We start from the raw sequence: 16,924 nt of genomic DNA, 5'->3' as shown, positions 1-16,924 counted from the left end.
TTCCGGCGGGGCGGGCGGCGATGCGGGTGCGCGTGCGGAGCTGGCACGGCGTGGCGTCCTGGCTGTGGGTGGCCAACGACGAGAACTGCGGCATCTGCCGGATGGCGTTCAACGGCTGCTGCCCCGACTGTGAGTGCGGCGGCGGGCGGGCGGCGCGGGGCGGCCGTGGCGGCGGCGGCGGCGCCCCGTGCCGCGGCTGACGACTGCCCGTGCCGCAGGCAAGGTGCCCGGCGACGACTGCCCGCTGGTGTGGGGGCAGTGCTCGCACTGCTTCCACATGCACTGCATCCTCAAGTGGCTCAACTCGCAGCAGGTGCAGCAGCACTGCCCCATGTGCCGCCAGGAGTGGAAGTTCCGCGAGTGACGGCGGCCGCGCCGGGGCGACCGGGGCCGCTTCCCGCCGGCGGCCGCCCCGCCCCGGGACGCCCCCCGTAAACGTGCGGCCGCCGCTCGCCCCCGCCGTGTCCCGTGTCCTGCGCTCGGGGCCGGTGCCCGGGGCGGGCAGCGCCACGGGACCCGCCTGCGGGGGCGGAAAGCGGCTCCGCCGGGCGCGGGGGTGCCGGTAGCGGTGCCGGCACCCGCCCCGAGCTGTACCCGGCCCCGGCGGGCAGGGCCCCGCGGCCCCCCGGCGAGCAGCTCCTCCCCCGCCGCCCCGGGAGGGCGGGCCGCGCGGCTGCGGCGGGGGCGGGCGAGGCGGGCCCCCTGCCCGGCTATAAGGGCGGCGGCGGCGGCGGCCCCGGAGTGCTGCGATCCCGCCGGCACCATGCGTGCTGCCCGCTGGCTGGGGCTGGCGCTGGCGCTGCTCTGCCTGTGCCGCCCCGCCGAGCCCTGGTACCGGCAGGCGGCCGCGCCCCCCCACCACTCGGTGGGCAGAGCCTCGGGGCTGCTCTCCGGGCTCCGCCGTGCGCCACACGCCCGCCGCTCGGACACCGCCGCCCGGCCCGCTCCCGGGGTGCTGCTGCCCGGCTCGGCCCGCGCACTGGTGCAGCCTCACGCCACGGTGAGTACCAGGGCTGGCACGGGGCGCGGTGGGCACCGGGGCCCTCCCCAGCCCCGTGGCGCGCCGTGCCGCAGCGAGCAGCAGGAGCCGGGTCCTCTGCGGGTGCTGGGGCTCGGCAGGGGCACCCTGGCTGCCCTAGCCGGTGCCACGGTGCCCGGGGACACTGGTCCCCGCTGATGGTCTCCCCTGCAGGTGCTGTGCGTGACGGATGTGGCCCCGGAGCCGCAGAGCTGCCAGGTGCTGCCAGGAGCCGCGGGCGCTCTGCAGTGCAAGGCGGATGTGACCGTGTCCTTGGACCCCGTGCAGTGTGCGGACGCCTGAGCCAGCGCGGGGGCTCTGCGGTGGCAATAAACGCGCTTGGGCTGGCTGTGTGTCCTCTGTCCTTGGAAGGGGGGAGGTGCCGTGGGTGCAGGGAGCCCCCCCCAGGTCTGGGGAGCTTGGGGCTGCCGAGCCCCCTCCCTCCCTGAGCCCCAGGGGGCCCCGTCTGGGGCTGAGTGTGCCCTGGGTCGGGCTGGACAAAGCGGGCATGGGCTGTGCCCCGGGCAGGACATTGCACTCGGGACTCCGGAGACACGCTCAGTGAGAGGGCAGTGACAGCCCGTCTGGGGGCACGTCAGGGGCAGCTGGCAGCAGGACTGTGGGCTGGAGCTGGGAGCAGTCCCCAGCCTGTGGCTGTGGGGGGCCCCTGGCTCCTTGTGGAGACAGGCAGCCCCATCCGCTGCCGCCTGGGCATCGCGGCAGGGGCCTGGTTGGCTGTCTGAGCACCTGCCTCCTGCTGCCCATTTCAGCGTGACCTCTGGGCTCTGCCAAGCCGCAGGGACTTACGACAGCGCTGGTGTGGCTCTGGCCTCGCAGCCTCACTGGCCCCGGGCCCCTGTGGGCGGCCATTCCTCCCTCGGATGCCGCAGCTGCCCAAACACCCGGCAGAAAAAAATCTCTCCCTGATCGGACCAGCAAATCGCAGCCCCAAGGGCCGCCCTGGCACCAGCAGTAGCTGCAGGGCACGGCCCAAGGAGTCTCCAGGGGCAGTGTGGTGCCAGGCTGAGCTGTGGGGAGCAGCAGGAGCTGATGGGGCTTTGCCAGCTGGTGAATGACAGCAGGCAGGGCATTCCTGTCCCTGCGTTGCCCCCTGTGCTGCAGGAGGCCCGGCTGCAGCCCCCACCCGGCACCGGGGCACCCGGGCCATGCTCTGGCAGCAGAAGATGGGCTCAGCAACAAGAGTGGGGCAGCAGCAGCCCTCTGACACCTCTGCACCAAGGGCCTCCCCTGCCTGGCATCCGAGAGGGGCTGAGGCCAGGAGCCTGGGTGGGCACAGTCCTCGTCCTCGTGGGGGTCACCAGGGCTCTGCCTCGCCTGGCAGGAGGCACTCACCCCCGGCAGACACTGCACACCTTATGAAAGGAGCCTCCCACCCCTCAAGCACCCCTGGCTGCTGCCCTGGCCACAGCACACAGGCCTTGGCAAGGCCCTTGCCTGCGCTGGGGCATGGCACAGCCCAGGCAGAGGTGTCGTCCTTCTTCCCAGGGAGCTGGCTTGGCTCCAAGGCCACCAGCCCCAGCAGAGGACGTGGCCCAGTGTCCCCACCACAGCCGGGTCAGCACCGCGCCATAAGCCCCCACTGGAGCTGCCACAGGGTGCCAGTGCCTGCCACTAAGTTCAGCCCCATCCCTGAAATCCCATGGGCACCACAAGTGCTCCAGCAGCTCCAGGCTGGCCAGGCAGCTGTGGCAGCCACGACGTTGCCACGCGGGTGTCCCAGCTGCAGCCCTCCTGCCCGCAGTGGCACCACACCAGCTCAGCACTGTGGTCCCAGTGCTGCGCTCCACACGTGGCAGGCGGCTGCAGCGCCCCGGCCCTCCCTGTGCACGGGACCGGCGTGCCGGTGTGCCACGACCAACGTGCAGCAAGTAGCCGGGTCTGGGCTTTGGCCAGGGTGGTGGCGGCGGATGGTGACCCACTGGGCACTGGAGCCTGCCCACGCCATCGCCCCGTTCTGAGAATGGCCAAGGGGGCGCTGGGGGACAAGCCCCAGCCCCCGCCCTTCACTGGGGACCCTGCGCCGCAGTGGGCCACGGCTGCTCTTACAAGGTTTAGGGCACCTGCTACACCTGTGCCAGGGAATGAGTCCCCGTTAGGGAAACGTTGGGCACGGACTGCAATGCGCAATGGGGGCGGGGGGGTGTCTCCGTGGGATGGGCGCAGGAACCAGAGCCTTGATCTTCTGTGCTTGGGCAGGGGGAGGACTCCAAAACAAGAAAACAAACCGCAGAAAGAGTCACAAACATGAAAGTCATACCATACTTTTTCCCCGTATTTTAACGCCACGCTCAGTTTTGCCCCCAGGACTCGCAGGCTGTCAGTAAACAGAAGCTTGGACGGGCCCAGAGGCGCTGGGAGAAAGGAATATTAAATGCAAAAGTTTTCAGAGTAACTCGGAAGCGGCTCCGAGAGGCCCGAAGGAACCGCAGCTCCACCACGCTTCAGCTGTGCCAGCGGAGCTGATGTTTCCACGTAAATAAGTGACACCCGCGGGCACGCACCCGCGCGGCGCGCGCAGAAATGAAGCACTTGTGGCATTTCCTAATAACAGCCGCGCCGGCTGGGCCCAGGGGCAGCTCGTTTACATGGAAATGCGCAGCCCGGGACAGATGTGTCATCGCGGCTGAGCGGTTTGTAACGACACACTCTGCTGCAGGCTCTGCGGGAGGGGGCTCGGCGCTGCCGGGGGGTTATTTGTGCACTGAGCAGCCAGCGGATCTGGGAAGGGGCCGACAGCTCCGTCACGGCTGCGTCGGGGCGCAGAGCAGCTTTGGCAGCTCCGGGCGGCAGAGCTGACGCGCCCGGAGCAGCGGGGCTCAGCTGGAGGGACACGGGGCAGCTGGGGCTGTGACACAGGCTGGAGCGGAACACCAGCTCTGCCCAGGCACGAGGTGGTCCCAGAACATGTGCCCGGTGCCCAGCGGCTGCTCTGCCTGCACCCCACAACAGGCAGAGTGTTGGCCGGAGCCCGTCTCCCCCAGGACAGGACTTGCCCTGCTCCTCAACCTGCTCCCACACCCCGGCTGCGGCCGGGACAAGGACAGGGCTCAGTGCCACCTCGCAGCCCCTCAGTGCAGCCGAGATCCCCGTCCGGCCGGTGAGGACCTTATCCCTGTTTTCTGCTGGGGTGTAGCCGGACAGGGAGCTGGGGCAGAGCCTACGGCACGAACCAGCTGGTGCAGCCCACGGGACAGCCGGCTGAGCCCGGGGCAGATCCCTGCCCCGCTGGCAGCAGGAGCAGCCGTTAGGGCTGGTCAGGAAGGGAAAAGCCCTGCTCCTGCCCAGCAGGGGATGAGCAGCAGCAGCGGTGGGGGCTCACCTGGACCCGCTGGGAGCGGGGTGGCCGTCCCCAGCCCCTGGGGAGGGTCTCCAGCCAGGCAGGGGCCACAGCAGCAGGCTGTTCACTGCAGCCATCGTCTCGCCGCCTGCCAAGGTGAGCTAAGACAGACGTTACCTCCCTTCTCGCCGAAAAGGGCAGCAGAAGTTTGGGATCACACCTGCACCCCCAGGGCTGCTCTCTCCTCTCCTCCAGCTGCAGAGCTGCCCCCAGAGCAGCCCCGCTGCTGGAGCAGAGCCCTTTCATGGGCACCGGCACCCTGGGGAGGGACACAGAGCGTAGTGACCAAGGCTGGCAGCAGCGAGGACGGGGGACTGCAAGGGACACCTGGCTGGGAGAAGCCCAGTATGAGCGGACACACTCGCAGCATCACCTGTGCTGGACACGGCGCACGGATGGGACTGCCGCTCCCGACAGGCACCCGGGGGGCTCCAGCTGCAGCAGGAGAGCACAGGAGGTCCAAGCTCTCCAGTCCTTCCCCTGCCCAGGGCTCCCACACAGGTGGGTGTCTTGGCTCCCGTCACAGGTGACACATGAATATATTCCATGAATATTCTATTCATTACTGAAATGCCAACACGCCAACACAGGTTCTGGGATTAGCAACTACGCAGCAGTGAGACCCTGAGCCCCACGGCTGATCCGTCCCCACTGCAGCCCCTCTCCCAGCGGCAGGACAGACCCACTGCAGCTGCCCGCAGACGCTGGTCTGTCGTGACACACCAAGCACTCAGCAGAACCCACGTGAGCCCCCTCCCTCCATACCCACCACGGTTCCGTGCCTGCCAACCTGCTGAGACACTCACCTTTCCAGTGTGAATTCTGCTGCAGTTTCAGAGTCCAGAAAGAATAAAACCGCACAACACAGCAAAGCAAAGACGCCCTCACACAGCCTGGTTCAATTTCCGAGTGAATTCGGTAAAAACCTCCTCCCACAGCGAGAACAGCTTCTGGCCAGAGCGATAGCCCACCAGCGCCAGAACACACCCACGGAGCCCCAGCGCTCCGGCCGGGCTGCCCAGGGGCAACACGCTCCTTCTCGCCCTGGCTCCCACCGCAGCTCCAGGACAAAGCTGCTGTACAAGTTCCCAGGGCCTGGCCCCGTTCTGCTGCCCGGGCTTGAGCCCCAAAGAGACCACCACACAACTCTTCAACGTTTAATTAATGACCAGCAACAGAAGTTTACAACAGAGAGGAGACAGGACTGGCATGGAAGGACCGTCCAGCAGAGTGCTGGGATCAGCCCAGGACACCCACTGCAGCACCCTGGAATGTCAGAGGCAGAAAGGGGCTCAGCCCCTGCACCCCCTGCCAGGGCACCGTGCCACACACCCGCCCTCGGAAAACAGCTCCAAGGTCCCTCCTCGGGGAACCCATCAGGCACTGGGTGGGCTCTGGTGCAGCTCCAAGCCGGGCTCTGGGCACAGTCCGCAGCAGCACTGGCTCCGGCTGCCTCACAACGGGAAGAGCCTTTGGCAAAAGTTCCCAGGGCTCCCACGCCACCTGCAGAGAAACGCCTCAACCCACCGGGGAAACTGCAGGACCGAGGGTCCCCGGTGCCACCAGACGCCCACCCCTCTCAGGTGCCACAGCGCCGCCGTTACTGGGGCAGCAAACATTGTGCCGGCACCAGCCGCGGCACAGAGGGGCTTTATCCACCTAAACCCAAAGCGGCTCTGGGTCTGGCGTTTGTGCGGAGGCACCGGCTGAGAAGAGGCCGCACGGCAAACCCCGGAGCACGAGGCCCGTCGACAGCTCCGGCAGCCGGCACACCGACGGCGCGGCGGCCCTAACCCACAGCGCGCAGGAGGGCCGGGTGCCGTGTCCCTTCCCCGAGGCAGCCGCTCTCGCGTCTGTCCGGCCGCCCCCCCTGCCGAAGGGCTGCTCCGGACCAGACTCCGGTCAGGACAGCTGAACCCAGAGCGGCAGAGGGCCCTGGGTGGCCGCTCCGTTTCCCTCCTACTAAAAGCCAGAAACGGCAGAAGGTGAAAGCACATCAACATGTTAAAACATTAGTTATAATTAAAACCAGTTTTTTTTTTTTCTTTTGTAAAATCTGCTTCTGGGAAAGGGGACCGGGGCTGATTAATGGAGAAGAAACTAGGCAGCAGGATCCCGACTCGTTACGTCTGCATAATTAGTGCAGTAGGCGCTAGGACGGAAGAGGGTAGGACAGCACATCCTGTGCACGCCAGCAGCGGTGTCCCCGTTGGGGGTCCCTCTCGAAGAGCTGGTCCCTCCTGAGGAGGGGTGAGGCTGCGGTGCTCCGCAGCCCACGCATCGGCTCCGCTGCCCCACACATCAGCTCCGCTGCCCTAGTGCTTCTCCTCTTCCAGTCTCTTCATGGCCTCCAGCACAGCCAGCTCTTTGGCCTCCTTCTTCTGGTTCCTAGCTTCAAACTCCAGCCTGCATCGACCACAAAATGCTGTGAGGTTCTCGTCCGTCCATCTCTAGCAGACTAAAAGCTCCTGGAGCAAGGGAGCACGGCCTTCTACGCCGCATTGTTCTGAGAATACTTCAGACACCTCACCAGCAGCCCCCAGACCCCTCTGTCAGAGCCAGCTCCCACAGCTCCCCACGACCACCACCATCACTCCAAGTCCTAGGCTCCCACACTGGCCAAACACTATTTATTTCTCCCTCCACGGAAGATGCTGCTGTTCCGTGCTTGGTCTGTCCTGGGAGAGGTCACTTAGTGCCATTAATACCAAGATCAAATTTACCACTGACCTGAGCCAAGGTCACCGAAGGTAATGGGCTCAGGCCTAAAAGAGCAAACTCTGAAAGAAATAACATGCTAAATCCCCAAAATACAGCAAGGAAATTTTATCATTAATAGAGGAAGAGGAAAAATAATAAAATGCGCTGTAAAGCACATTGGCATAGCGGAGTTTAGCTGTTCCTTTTCCTGTACATCCACATTTTAGCAGACTGCCCAAGCTACGGAAGATGAAGGACCAGTTCACTGATTCCATGCCTTTAGATAACCCCTTCTCTTCCTGTCTGATCCCATTAATTAGTCCTCAGACAAGCTGGACTGAACAGAGAGACGAAGAATGCCAACCTGTTCTTGATGATTCTTTGCACAATTAAATCCGTGGTGAGATTGCTGCCACTGTCCACCAGCTGGAAAATGCCGCGTCTCTTCGGTTCCTGTGAGCGGACAGAGCAGACTCGCCTGCGGCACACACGCAGGACCTCGGGGGCTCCAGCTCAGCAGCGAAAGCTGAGCAGGAGTCAGGGCAGGTCCTGTGGGCACGCAGCCGGGCACAACACAAGGTGATCCCAGAAGGCAGAATAAGTAACTGCTGAAAGCAAAGCTCCACGTAGGTGGGAGCTGAGCAGAACTGCCCATGACTGGCACAGAGCAAAGATGACAGCATTTCTCGTTCTGCCACAAGGCTGTCAGAAAGAGGCAAAATGGAGCAGTGACTAAAAGAACAGAGCTGTTGTGAATGATTTACAGGCTCTGCTCCAAGTAGTGACCCTCAGGGGTGGGTGAAAAACAGCATCACCTGCCAAGGACTGGCTTGGGCAGCATCCTCTGCAATGCAAATTCTCAGCTCCATGAAGAAAGCCATGCTGTATCCATCGAATGCTGACAAAGAAGCACGGACAACAGCAGCTGGTAGCTTACCTCATACGGATCAGAACCATCCTTGTCTGGCACCACCTCAGTCATCCCATGACACACAAGAGCTACCTGGAGGAGACAAAGTTGCTGACAAGATCCCAAAGATAACGGGACTTTCCCTGCCACCGCACTCACTGCAGCACAGCCTGGGGATGGCAAACCCAGCCCTCCCATGCCAGGTCTGGCAGTGCATCTGCAGTTCCCTGTAATCCTGCTGAGCAGGACCATCTTTCTTCTACACCCGTGTGTTTTCCTGCACCCCTTCAGCTCCCTAAGCACATCACACCCCAACATGTTCACGTACACCTATACGCAAAGACCCTCACCCTGAAGTGATCCAGCAGATCAGCAGTGACAGCGTAGGGGGCTCCAATCACCACTTCCGAGACATACTAGAAAAGAAACCAGGTGAAGAGTCCAGATTTGGAAAAAAACACAACCAAACCCAACCAAAAAAGCCAAGACAGAGGCCAGGCTGCTTCCTAAATAGACGTGAGCAGGTTGTCTGGTTAGAGTTACGAACTCCGATGAGGGAACAGGAAAGTGGGTTTAGCAGCCACTGCTTGTCACACAGCATCGTTTTGTTCTACTAAAGAATACACTTTCTGGTAGTGTGTATACAGCAAATTCTGAAGTTAACCGCTCAGGGCACACATATCAGGGCCTCCCCACACTTCTTTCCCAGGAATTTTCTCCCCTGCTGCAGGGAGCAGAGTTTTCTACAAGAACACAGCTGTGGAGCAGAGCGGCACATCCTGCCTTTTCACTGCCGGTGGAACAGAGCTGGACGGGGTCCACAGCTCAGGTGAGCCAGGATGAGAGGAGCCTCGTGGCGACTCCTGAGAGCTCACCACCACCTCCAGCAGCCTACAGCCAGCAGTCTCGTCTTTGCCTTCTCAGTGCACACCAAAGAACTTGTGACAGATTGTTGGCTACAGGTGAACACCACCCAGCTCCACGCAGCTTCTGCAACATCGCAAAGGCACCCACCCTACGGGCACTTACCCTACAGGCCAAGACACTGAGCGTTCTCTCATGGATGTTCATGATGGGATAGTTCTTCCCTTTGTAGCGATTCACTTCCTAAGGCAAAGCACCACGCGCAATCAGAAGAGACGAAGCAACCCCCTTCCCTCACACTTTCTCCCAACATGAAAATCTTGCATTGGCCAATACATCCCTTTCCTGTCTTCCAGAGCACAGACTGCTTGTTTTGGAAAGAACAGGTGCCAAGCTGCTCCATCTTTGGACAACATTATATACAGACCTGATCAAAGTGCAGCCCAGCAATGATGTAGGGTTTCTCTGCCAGCTGGTGAACCTTCTCCAGGAAATCTACATGCCCAATGTCTGCAGACCTGTTTAAGGAATTGAAGCTAACATGGAAAATAGGGAAAGGTGGACAGAAACAGATGCACTGAAAAAACACAGTAGGAGACAGAAATCCCAGGGATTTTATTTTTGCATTACTCATCGCCTGTGTCCTAAGAACAGTTGCCTCCTTCCTCCCCAGGCTCCAAAGGTTCTGGGCAAAATCCAGACATCGTTTCAGCTCCACCTTGCATGGACTGAACTTTGCCTCTGCCCAGAATTTCTACCTGTTTCAGTGCTCTGGCACAGGGCCTCAAGGACTGTCCAGGGATGAAGTGTCTGCTCCAGACGCCCTGTTGAGTCACTTGGTCTATGACAGCCAGTGCTGCAGAGGGACTCGAGTGTGATCACTAGAGCATGGAAAGTATCCAGCTGTCTTCCTGAAATCCTCCAACAGCCACAAATCTCTCTAGAGAGGATCTAGAGCTGCTTTCTCAGTGCTGCATGACTAAGAAACTGCCAGTAAGAACTCCTGCCTCCTCCCTTACATGCACAACCAGAGAAAAAAAAAAAAAAGAAGAAAAAAAAATAAAAAAACAAGGCAAATCTCCTAATCTGGTGCCTCAAAACATGAAAACATCAAACAAAAAGACCAACACTGCTTTCTTGACAAAACGGAGTCAAGGATACGGAACAGATCGAAGGCTCCGGCCACGTAGATGATAGTATCTTCCGGCTGTGGTTCCTTCCCTGATGCAAACTGGATGATCTTCTGAGACGTCTGTAGGAACTGTGAGACACCAGTCCAGGGACTGTGGCCTTTTGGCCCCTGGGAAAACACACACCACACGTTTCCTTTTCAGGCTGCAGGAGGGGGCTGACCCCACAGAACGCAGCTGCAGGCCGTTTGCTCGCACGTATCGCAACTCGTAGCAGCTTGGACTTTCTACGTTCCTGGCACCAAATGCTTGTGCAATCTCACAAAAGCCCTTTTTGCTGTCAAACACAGGCTACATCGTCCCCTCAACAGCCAGCTAAGGAGATGCCGAGAAGAAAGCTCAGGAAGAAGGAAGGCAACAGGGCAGTCTTGGGTTTCCAGCAGAGGCAAGGCGTACGAAGGGAGACAACACAACCAACCTACGCTCTTCTCCAGCCTTAAGGCAGCCTACGCGTTCACTGGCCGACGGCGTGCCAAGCTGGCAGGGGACCACCCAGAGCTCCGGCAAGGGCCAGACCTCAGAGCTGGTGAAACCGAAGACGGAGCTTTATCCCCACCCGTGTGGCAGTTGTGGATACGGCCACCGAGTCCCCCACTCCGGCAGCTGCTTCGCTGCCCTGCAGCTGGCTGCTCCACAAGCCGTGAAAGCGCTGAGACTGGCGCGAGCCATACCCACGGCAGCGTGCAGGAACGGGGCTCAGCTGGCAGGGCCATGCAGGGTACCTGGTGCCCAGATATTCTTCCCAGATCCAAGCAGCAGGAAACAGACATGCTGGAGCAACTGGCCCCGTAAAGCCTGCTCAAAAAACCCACCATGGTGGGGAACAAAGAGGGTGATTTGGCCTGGGCAGCAAACTCCCTGCGAGTAAAAAAAGACTTACTCAAGCTGTAGGTCCAGTGCTTGTTAATCAGGGACAATCCAGCATCCAGGGAAAAAAGAAAAAAGGGACTGACAACTCTTTAGAGGTAGCCCAAGATGCAAGCTGGGTACGACGGCAGAGAACCCCGGAGGACTGCTCTGCTGCTCCAAGACCAGGCGTGTGAATTCTGCAGCACAGCGTGCGAGCTACGTGTCTGCTACGCAAATTCTTCCCAGACCTAATGCAACACCTTTCAGGACGTGAGCACTAAAAGGAGCATGGGAGCACTAAAAGTCCCTAGGTGGGAGCCGCAGGCACTTGGGTCCCAAAGGAAGCAGCGACAAATTTACAAGCAAGCCAGAAAACCAGCAAAGGCTCGATGGGCACAGCAGCTGCGTGGCACCGCTGAAGCACAGCCCGCTCGCCGGCCACGTGCGGCCGCGCCTGCCCGTCTCACTGACTACAGCAGCTCCTTCACGGGGGCAGCAGACCTTTACTGAGGTTACTACTGAATGTGGGGCAAAAAACGAGCCTGCAACACAGGCCAGAAAGCACATGTGGAATCCTTCTCGGACAGGACAACAACCAGACGTCCACAACCAGAACTCACATTACCTTCCCAAAGTTGTCAGTGTGCTTCCGATAGTTTAGGTCCTCATCCTGAAGGGAGATAAAGAGTCAAAACGTTTAAGCACTCACATAGCTCATCCAACCAAGAACACGCTTCCGTGCGGCCGCAGTGCCGGGAAGCCCGGGCTCGGGCGGCACACCATCGATCCCTGGCACTGAATGCCGACAAACGAGTTAATACCTAAACCAGAGTCGTGTCCCAGCATGAGTCAGACGAAATGCATCCTTACATGATCCCAGCTGGCACCACACAGCGACGGTGGTTCTTGCCCAACCTGCAGACCTGACAGCGTTGCACACCTAGGTCCTCCCTCAGCTACACCAGCCCTAACGTGACGGCGTCCCTCCTCCTTCCGAGGACGCTCCACCAGAGACGGGCTCAGATCTCTGCAGACAGCTGGTAGCACCGCACCAGACCTCGGTGTGAACTTACACCTATCAGCTAAGCCAACTTAACAGCTCAGCACACTACAAGGTATCCCTCTACCCCCAAACTCTCTTGTGAGTCCCTTGTCTTATTCCTGCTGTTATCCAGGTGACTCTGTTCACTGGATTGCTTGTTTGTCAAGTCAATTCAACTTGTTAACCAACATAAAACCACTTCCTTTATTCTCCTTTGGTTACGTTAGCTATCTACCAGGCAGCGAGGTGAGCAGACTAAAGAAAGGTCTGATAAGACTAGAGACAGCAGAAGACAGAAGCATGCAGATCAGTGCAAGGAAGGGGACTTTCCAACTCTGGCAGCACTGGGCTGACAGATCAATGTGGGTGCACGACGCAGTTTCACCCTTGGAGAAGCCACGGACTAGCCTGCAGCTCCCATAATGTCCCTGAAGCCCACACCAGTCACGAGGGCTCGAAGCCTTTATCCCCCCACACCTTTCCAAAGCAGCATGGGCCGAGATCACGCTGTGATCTCAGACGGGCTTAAGCAAACATAAGCAGGTTGTTTTGCTGCCACTGCCCGTAATCAGCTTGCCAGTTCTCCGTGCACCCAGGAGCCAGACCCAGGAGCTCTACCGCTGTTTGGGACAGCAGAAGGAAAGAGCTGGCAAGTGCCCTGGACCCCACACTCCCACCCAAAGCCCCCTGACTCACTATGTTGCTGTGGTGAGCCTTAGTCATGAGCAGCATGCGGCCAACCAGGTCAGTGGTGGACACACCTTGGGTGCGTTTGCATTCCCTGCAGGGAGACAAGCAAAGGATAAAGCAGGAGCCATAGGAGCCTATGCCTCTCTCTCTTCCTACCGTTACCACAGGAACACCTGTGACACCTGATAAATTCAAACCAGGGGCCATCCTGAGAAAGTCTTCCTTTTACCTGCTCTTGGCAGAAAGCACAGCATCCATTTGCTGAGACTCTGCACCTTCTTCATGCCACAGCAACTGCTCATCTGAGGCAAACCTACCTTGTGCGGACCTCCCATCAGAGCTAACTCCTGACAGAGGCCGGAAGACCAGAATGAGCATCTGCCACAATCAGGAAGGCTCCCCAGTCAGTTACTGGTCTGGGACGCTTCCCGGAAGCCCAAATGGTGGGAGCGACTGAAGCTCTGATACAAGCCACCGCAAAATTAGCGTGTAACCTGAAGGTAGCTGTGTTTCATCTGACTTCCCTTCAGGGCATGAACTCCTAGAAACTCTGCCCAAAACAGGATAAGGTAAGCAGCAACGGGTTACCTGTATCGCCCCGCTGTCTTCACTTCCTCGTAGGTATCTTTGCCATCTATTGTTAAGGTGATGTCATCTGCAGAGAGAGAAAAGCTTCAGAACTGCGCCCCAAGGCTTCCTGCACAGAAGCTGTTTTAGAACGACAGCAGAAGCTGAACAGGTTGTCCAGCACATATGCCAGGACCAGAACCCCTGCAATCCAAATCCCTGTGCATACACAGGGGATACATCCTGCATCCCATGGAAATGCCAGCGGTTTGCAAGACTACTGTATTTGTGGGGACAAGCGTATTCCTGGATGCTAACCACCATTAGCCATCTGGTCTGCTGTTTTTCAGTCCAGAAAACCTGAGCTGGTTGCCCTTGCAGTGAATCCAGCAGCAGGCACGACTGAACTGCTGTCTGAATGCCAATAAACAGCCACCATCAGTCTCAGTGCCAAAAAGCACCTAATCTGAACTTCTCTAGCAATGGCTTTAGCCCTTGGTCCACGTTACAACTTTTTCAGTCAGCTAAACAGTCCTCCAACAGCCAGTTCTTCCCCTCAGGGATGGCACTTCTACAGTGACATCAAGCCACCCTTCTACAGAGTTAACTAACTGGCACAGTTCCCAACTCACTCTACAAAAACCACTCTCGCCCACTTTTAGTGATCGTAAAAAATCTTCACAAGGGAAAGCCTCAGCTGCCTTCCGCTTGGCAAAGCGGCCAGTTCCCAGCGCAGGCGCTGGCAGCTCACAGGGCTGGCTCTCGCGCAGTCGGGTGGCATGCTCTGGGACGCGCAGGAGTTCTCAAACCCCCCACCCTCACCTTGGGGCACCGGGACAGGAGGAGAAGGAACATGCTGCACACACGGCTCCACGTGCCAGGAGAGAGGCAGAGACAGCGGGTTTGCTCTGTCACCTTCCCAGTTAAGCTCAGCTATTTCAAAACATCTTTTGTATAAACACAACCTGGCAAAACTGCAGCATTCCAGGGTATTACTCAGGTAGAAGTACCCAATGATTTGAAGAGGGGATCAACGCCGGGAACGCGGAGCAAAGGCCACGAGTGCTTCTCTATTGCCATAATCACTCACCGAGTCTAGTAAGTGGTCACATCCTCCCAGCACACATTCAGGACAGGCAATTAAGTTAACAAGGAATTTGATAATCACCCTGTCCACGTGAAAAAGCCTATCTTATAGATGATTTATTTACATTTAATGAAATACTCAGCTTATCGATAGCAGGTGGCTGGGATCAGATGAGGGAGGATATGTGCAATGAGTGCAAAGACTACACCTGATCAAACTAACAAAATACCTTCAGAAGGGTAGGGAGGAGGGGCTTGGGCTGAACGAACACGAGAAGCAGTCCCAGGAAGGGCCAGAGTACAAAAGCAAGAATGTTTCGTCACAACACTGGTTCTCTTCAGAGACTGTAAACTGAAGTGTTCACAGTAAGAACTAGGTCTCTGACCACACAGTCAGCTAAGCCCTTGAACAGCTTATCAGCTGGATAAAGAGAGAGAAGCTTTTCAGATCTGATCTCATCCCAGCATAAGTAGATATAAACATGATTGTATTTCTGCACACTTACCTTTTTAACAGCATTTTCCACATTTAAGTTTTGCAAATGACTTTCTCCTGTGCACAAATTTCTGCTGGTGCTAAGTGCAACCTCAGGATAATTGTCAGACAACGCATTTCATCTTTGTAAATGAACGGGATGCTTAAACCCAAGGGATCTGGCCACTCTCGGGGTGCCCAGCACACAGATGCATTTCTCCAGATCAGGCACAGCCACATCGCCCAGCACAGGCGGCAAACCTCTGCACACGAGGTACCCCGATGGCCAGCCAGAACGTTCCTCGGTTTGCAGCAGGGAAACCAAGAGCACGCAAGCCCAGGAGGACCTGTGTTAATACAACTATCGCCTCGGAATACCACTCACCACCGTGCACACAGAAGTCACAGTTATATTTGTCCAGGGTTTCCAGTGTGGTGACATAGGGAGCTCCTGGAGCAATCTCATCCACCCACTTGATAGCTTGCACCATTTTGTACCTCTCCTCCTGTGTAAAGACAGGGGGGCCCTTGTGCTTGGCAATCTCCTCTGGGTGAGAAACAGAAAAACCCAGTTAGAAGCACATACTACAGCTACGAAGACGCTCACCTACAGGAGCCTCACTCACTTCACGGGTAGGTGAACTTCACTGCAGACCTAAACTCTGCTTGGAATTGGTTTGTGGTTGAGAAGGAAGCCCCAGCTAGATCAGAAAAGACTTTAATTCAGTTGCGTTTCCTAAGTGTGTAACAAGGGCCCTGGAATTCAGCTGGAAGGCAACAGGTCTCAGTGCCTCCCTGTACCCAGATGCTTCCTAGTGGGGGGACGTGTGCCTCCTGGAGAAATTCCCCTTTTAAGCAATAGCTTCACGCTATGCTCGGTTCACACTAGAAAACGTGCATCCATAAAACAATTTAAGATCCATCTTCACACACAAGAACTAGCTCCTAGCACTTAACTCTCACATGGACTTGAAACGAGTTTTCTCCGCACGGTAACTTGTTTTGGAATATCAGTTCTGCAGTTTGCACCTGCAAAACCAGCCTGATTTTCAACTGGTTCAATTGTTTTTACAGCACAGAATACAGATCACCCCTCAAACGAAGCCTGCAAGCTCTGAACTACCCAAACCTCGCTCCAGAAAGCGTGAAAGGGGTAACTCCAGTCCCTTACCCAGGGAAGATACACTTTTCTTTTGGAGGCTGCTGCTCCTTGAGGAGATGCAGAACGATGCCTGCTTTGTATCACGGTACGTCCGCTCTCCGGGGGCTAACGCTGCTGGGTGATTCTAGAGGCAGCACGAGGTGAAAAGCTGAGAAAACCTCTTACCATCTGTGTGGACTCCAACAATCAGATAATCTCCCATGGCCCGAGCCTGGCGCAGCTGGTTCGAGTGGCCATAGTGCACCATGTCATAGCTAGAAAGACAACGGCCCCGGTTCAGCCTGGGGCCCCGCGGGCACTGCACGGGGACGCTGCGGGAGGTGACCCTCCCCGGGGGCCCGGCGGTCTGAAGGCTCTCTGCGATGTCACCGCGCAGCGCCCGACGCGTTCGCAGCCAGTTCCCGGGGGCAGGCGGCCGCGCTCCGCCACGCAGCGGCAAACCTGCCCCGCCGCGGCCGGAGCGCCGGCTGCGGGCGAGCCCGGGACTCCCGCCGCGGGGCCGAGCGGCAGCGCTGCCCCCGCGGCCGCCCCGGCAGGTGCCGGCTGCCGCCCCGGGCGCTCGGGACGGCCCAACCCCCGGCCGCTTCGTCGCGGCCCGTGCGGCGGCGGAGGCCGACGGCGCTCCCGGTTCCGGAGCGGTCGCCTCCTGCGTCCTCCCGCCCCGGCTCCGCGGGGAGGGACCCGCTCTCCCTCGGGGCCCGGCCCGCCGCCGGGTCCCGCCGCGCCGCGGTCACACAGGAGCCGGAGGCACCAGCGCAGCCAACACGGTTTATTTCCCCGGGCGCCGCCGCCCGCCCCACTCACCATCCGTCGCACCAGACGCGCACAGGCCGGTGCGCCGCCGCGCCGCCCGCCGCGGAGCCGCCGCCGCCCGCCGCCGCCCCGTTGCGCAGCATGTCCGCGCTGTCACCGGCGGCGCCGCCCGCCGCCGAGCGAGCGGGGCCACCGCCCGCGCGCCCCGCCCCGCGCCCGCCCCCGCCGCCATCTTGGGGCGCGTCCCCGCCGCCCCCCGC

The 16,924-nt window shown here is 59.1% G+C and overlaps 3 protein-coding genes across 5 annotated transcripts; 2 read left to right on the top strand and 1 right to left on the bottom strand.

The window, feature by feature from the left end:
* Positions 1–20: 20 nt before the first annotated feature.
* ANAPC11 (anaphase promoting complex subunit 11) lies at positions 21–364 on the top strand. The gene is made up of 2 exons (XM_086624167.1): positions 21–129; positions 219–364. The coding sequence occupies exons 1-2, from the start codon at positions 21–23 to the stop codon at positions 362–364; spliced, it is 255 nt and encodes an 84-aa protein (XP_086480293.1).
* Positions 365–763: 399 nt separating this feature from the next.
* NPB (neuropeptide B) lies at positions 764–1,321 on the top strand. Of its 2 annotated transcripts, none has more exons than XM_086624287.1 (2): positions 764–970; positions 1,193–1,321. In XM_086624287.1, exons 1-2 carry the CDS (start codon positions 764–766, stop codon positions 1,319–1,321), a joined length of 336 nt encoding a protein of 111 aa, XP_086480413.1. The 2 variants fall into 2 exon arrangements, with proteins under 2 accessions (XP_086480413.1, XP_086480412.1); XM_086624286.1 differs by having other exon boundaries at positions 764–982.
* A 4,969-nt stretch (positions 1,322–6,290) lies between these two features.
* On the bottom strand, positions 6,291–16,807 carry PCYT2 (phosphate cytidylyltransferase 2, ethanolamine). 2 transcript variants are annotated; one of them, XM_086624350.1, is made up of 13 exons: positions 16,716–16,807; positions 16,077–16,165; positions 15,135–15,296; positions 13,210–13,276; positions 12,628–12,712; positions 11,515–11,559; positions 10,012–10,150; positions 9,278–9,360; positions 9,016–9,093; positions 8,337–8,402; positions 8,014–8,079; positions 7,441–7,529; positions 6,291–6,782 (listed from the first exon to the last, which is right to left on the bottom strand). In XM_086624350.1, the coding sequence occupies exons 1-13, from the start codon at positions 16,805–16,807 to the stop codon at positions 6,692–6,694; spliced, it is 1,152 nt and encodes a 383-aa protein (XP_086480476.1). In that variant the 3' UTR covers positions 6,291–6,691. The 2 variants fall into 2 exon arrangements, with proteins under 2 accessions (XP_086480476.1, XP_086480477.1); XM_086624351.1 differs by lacking the exon at positions 11,515–11,559 and having other exon boundaries at positions 6,292–6,782; positions 16,716–16,746.
* Between the last annotated feature and the right edge of the window lie 117 nt (positions 16,808–16,924).

The sequence above is a fragment of the Tauraco erythrolophus genome, chromosome 20 (genome assembly GCF_009769465.1).
Source record: "Tauraco erythrolophus isolate bTauEry1 chromosome 20, bTauEry1.pri, whole genome shotgun sequence".
Taxonomy (NCBI): Eukaryota; Metazoa; Chordata; class Aves; order Musophagiformes; family Musophagidae; genus Tauraco; species Tauraco erythrolophus.
The sequence above is the reverse complement of the archived record's forward strand: the minus strand, read 5'-3'. Positions and strand labels throughout refer to the sequence as shown.

Excerpts from the sequence above, each read along its gene's own strand:
- PCYT2 (XM_086624350.1), bottom strand. The coding sequence starts at position 16,807 with ATGCTGCGCAACGGGGCGGCGGCGGGCGGCGGCGGCTCCGCGGCGGGC. Across the intron at positions 7,530-8,013 it reads ATGGTTCTGATCCGTATGAG|GAACCGAAGAGACGCGGCAT; the intron begins GTAAGCTACCAG and ends GTCCGCTCACAG. Across the intron at positions 6,783-7,440 it reads CAAAGAATCATCAAGAACAG|GCTGGAGTTTGAAGCTAGGA; the intron begins GTTGGCATTCTT and ends TGGTCGATGCAG.
- NPB (XM_086624286.1), top strand. The coding sequence starts at position 764 with ATGCGTGCTGCCCGCTGGCTGGGGCTGGCGCTGGCGCTGCTCTGCCTG. Across the intron at positions 983-1,192 it reads CCGGCTCGGCCCGCGCACTG|GTGCTGTGCGTGACGGATGT; the intron begins GTGCAGCCTCAC and ends TCTCCCCTGCAG.
- ANAPC11 (XM_086624167.1), top strand. The coding sequence starts at position 21 with ATGCGGGTGCGCGTGCGGAGCTGGCACGGCGTGGCGTCCTGGCTGTGG. Across the intron at positions 130-218 it reads CAACGGCTGCTGCCCCGACT|GCAAGGTGCCCGGCGACGAC; the intron begins GTGAGTGCGGCG and ends CCCGTGCCGCAG.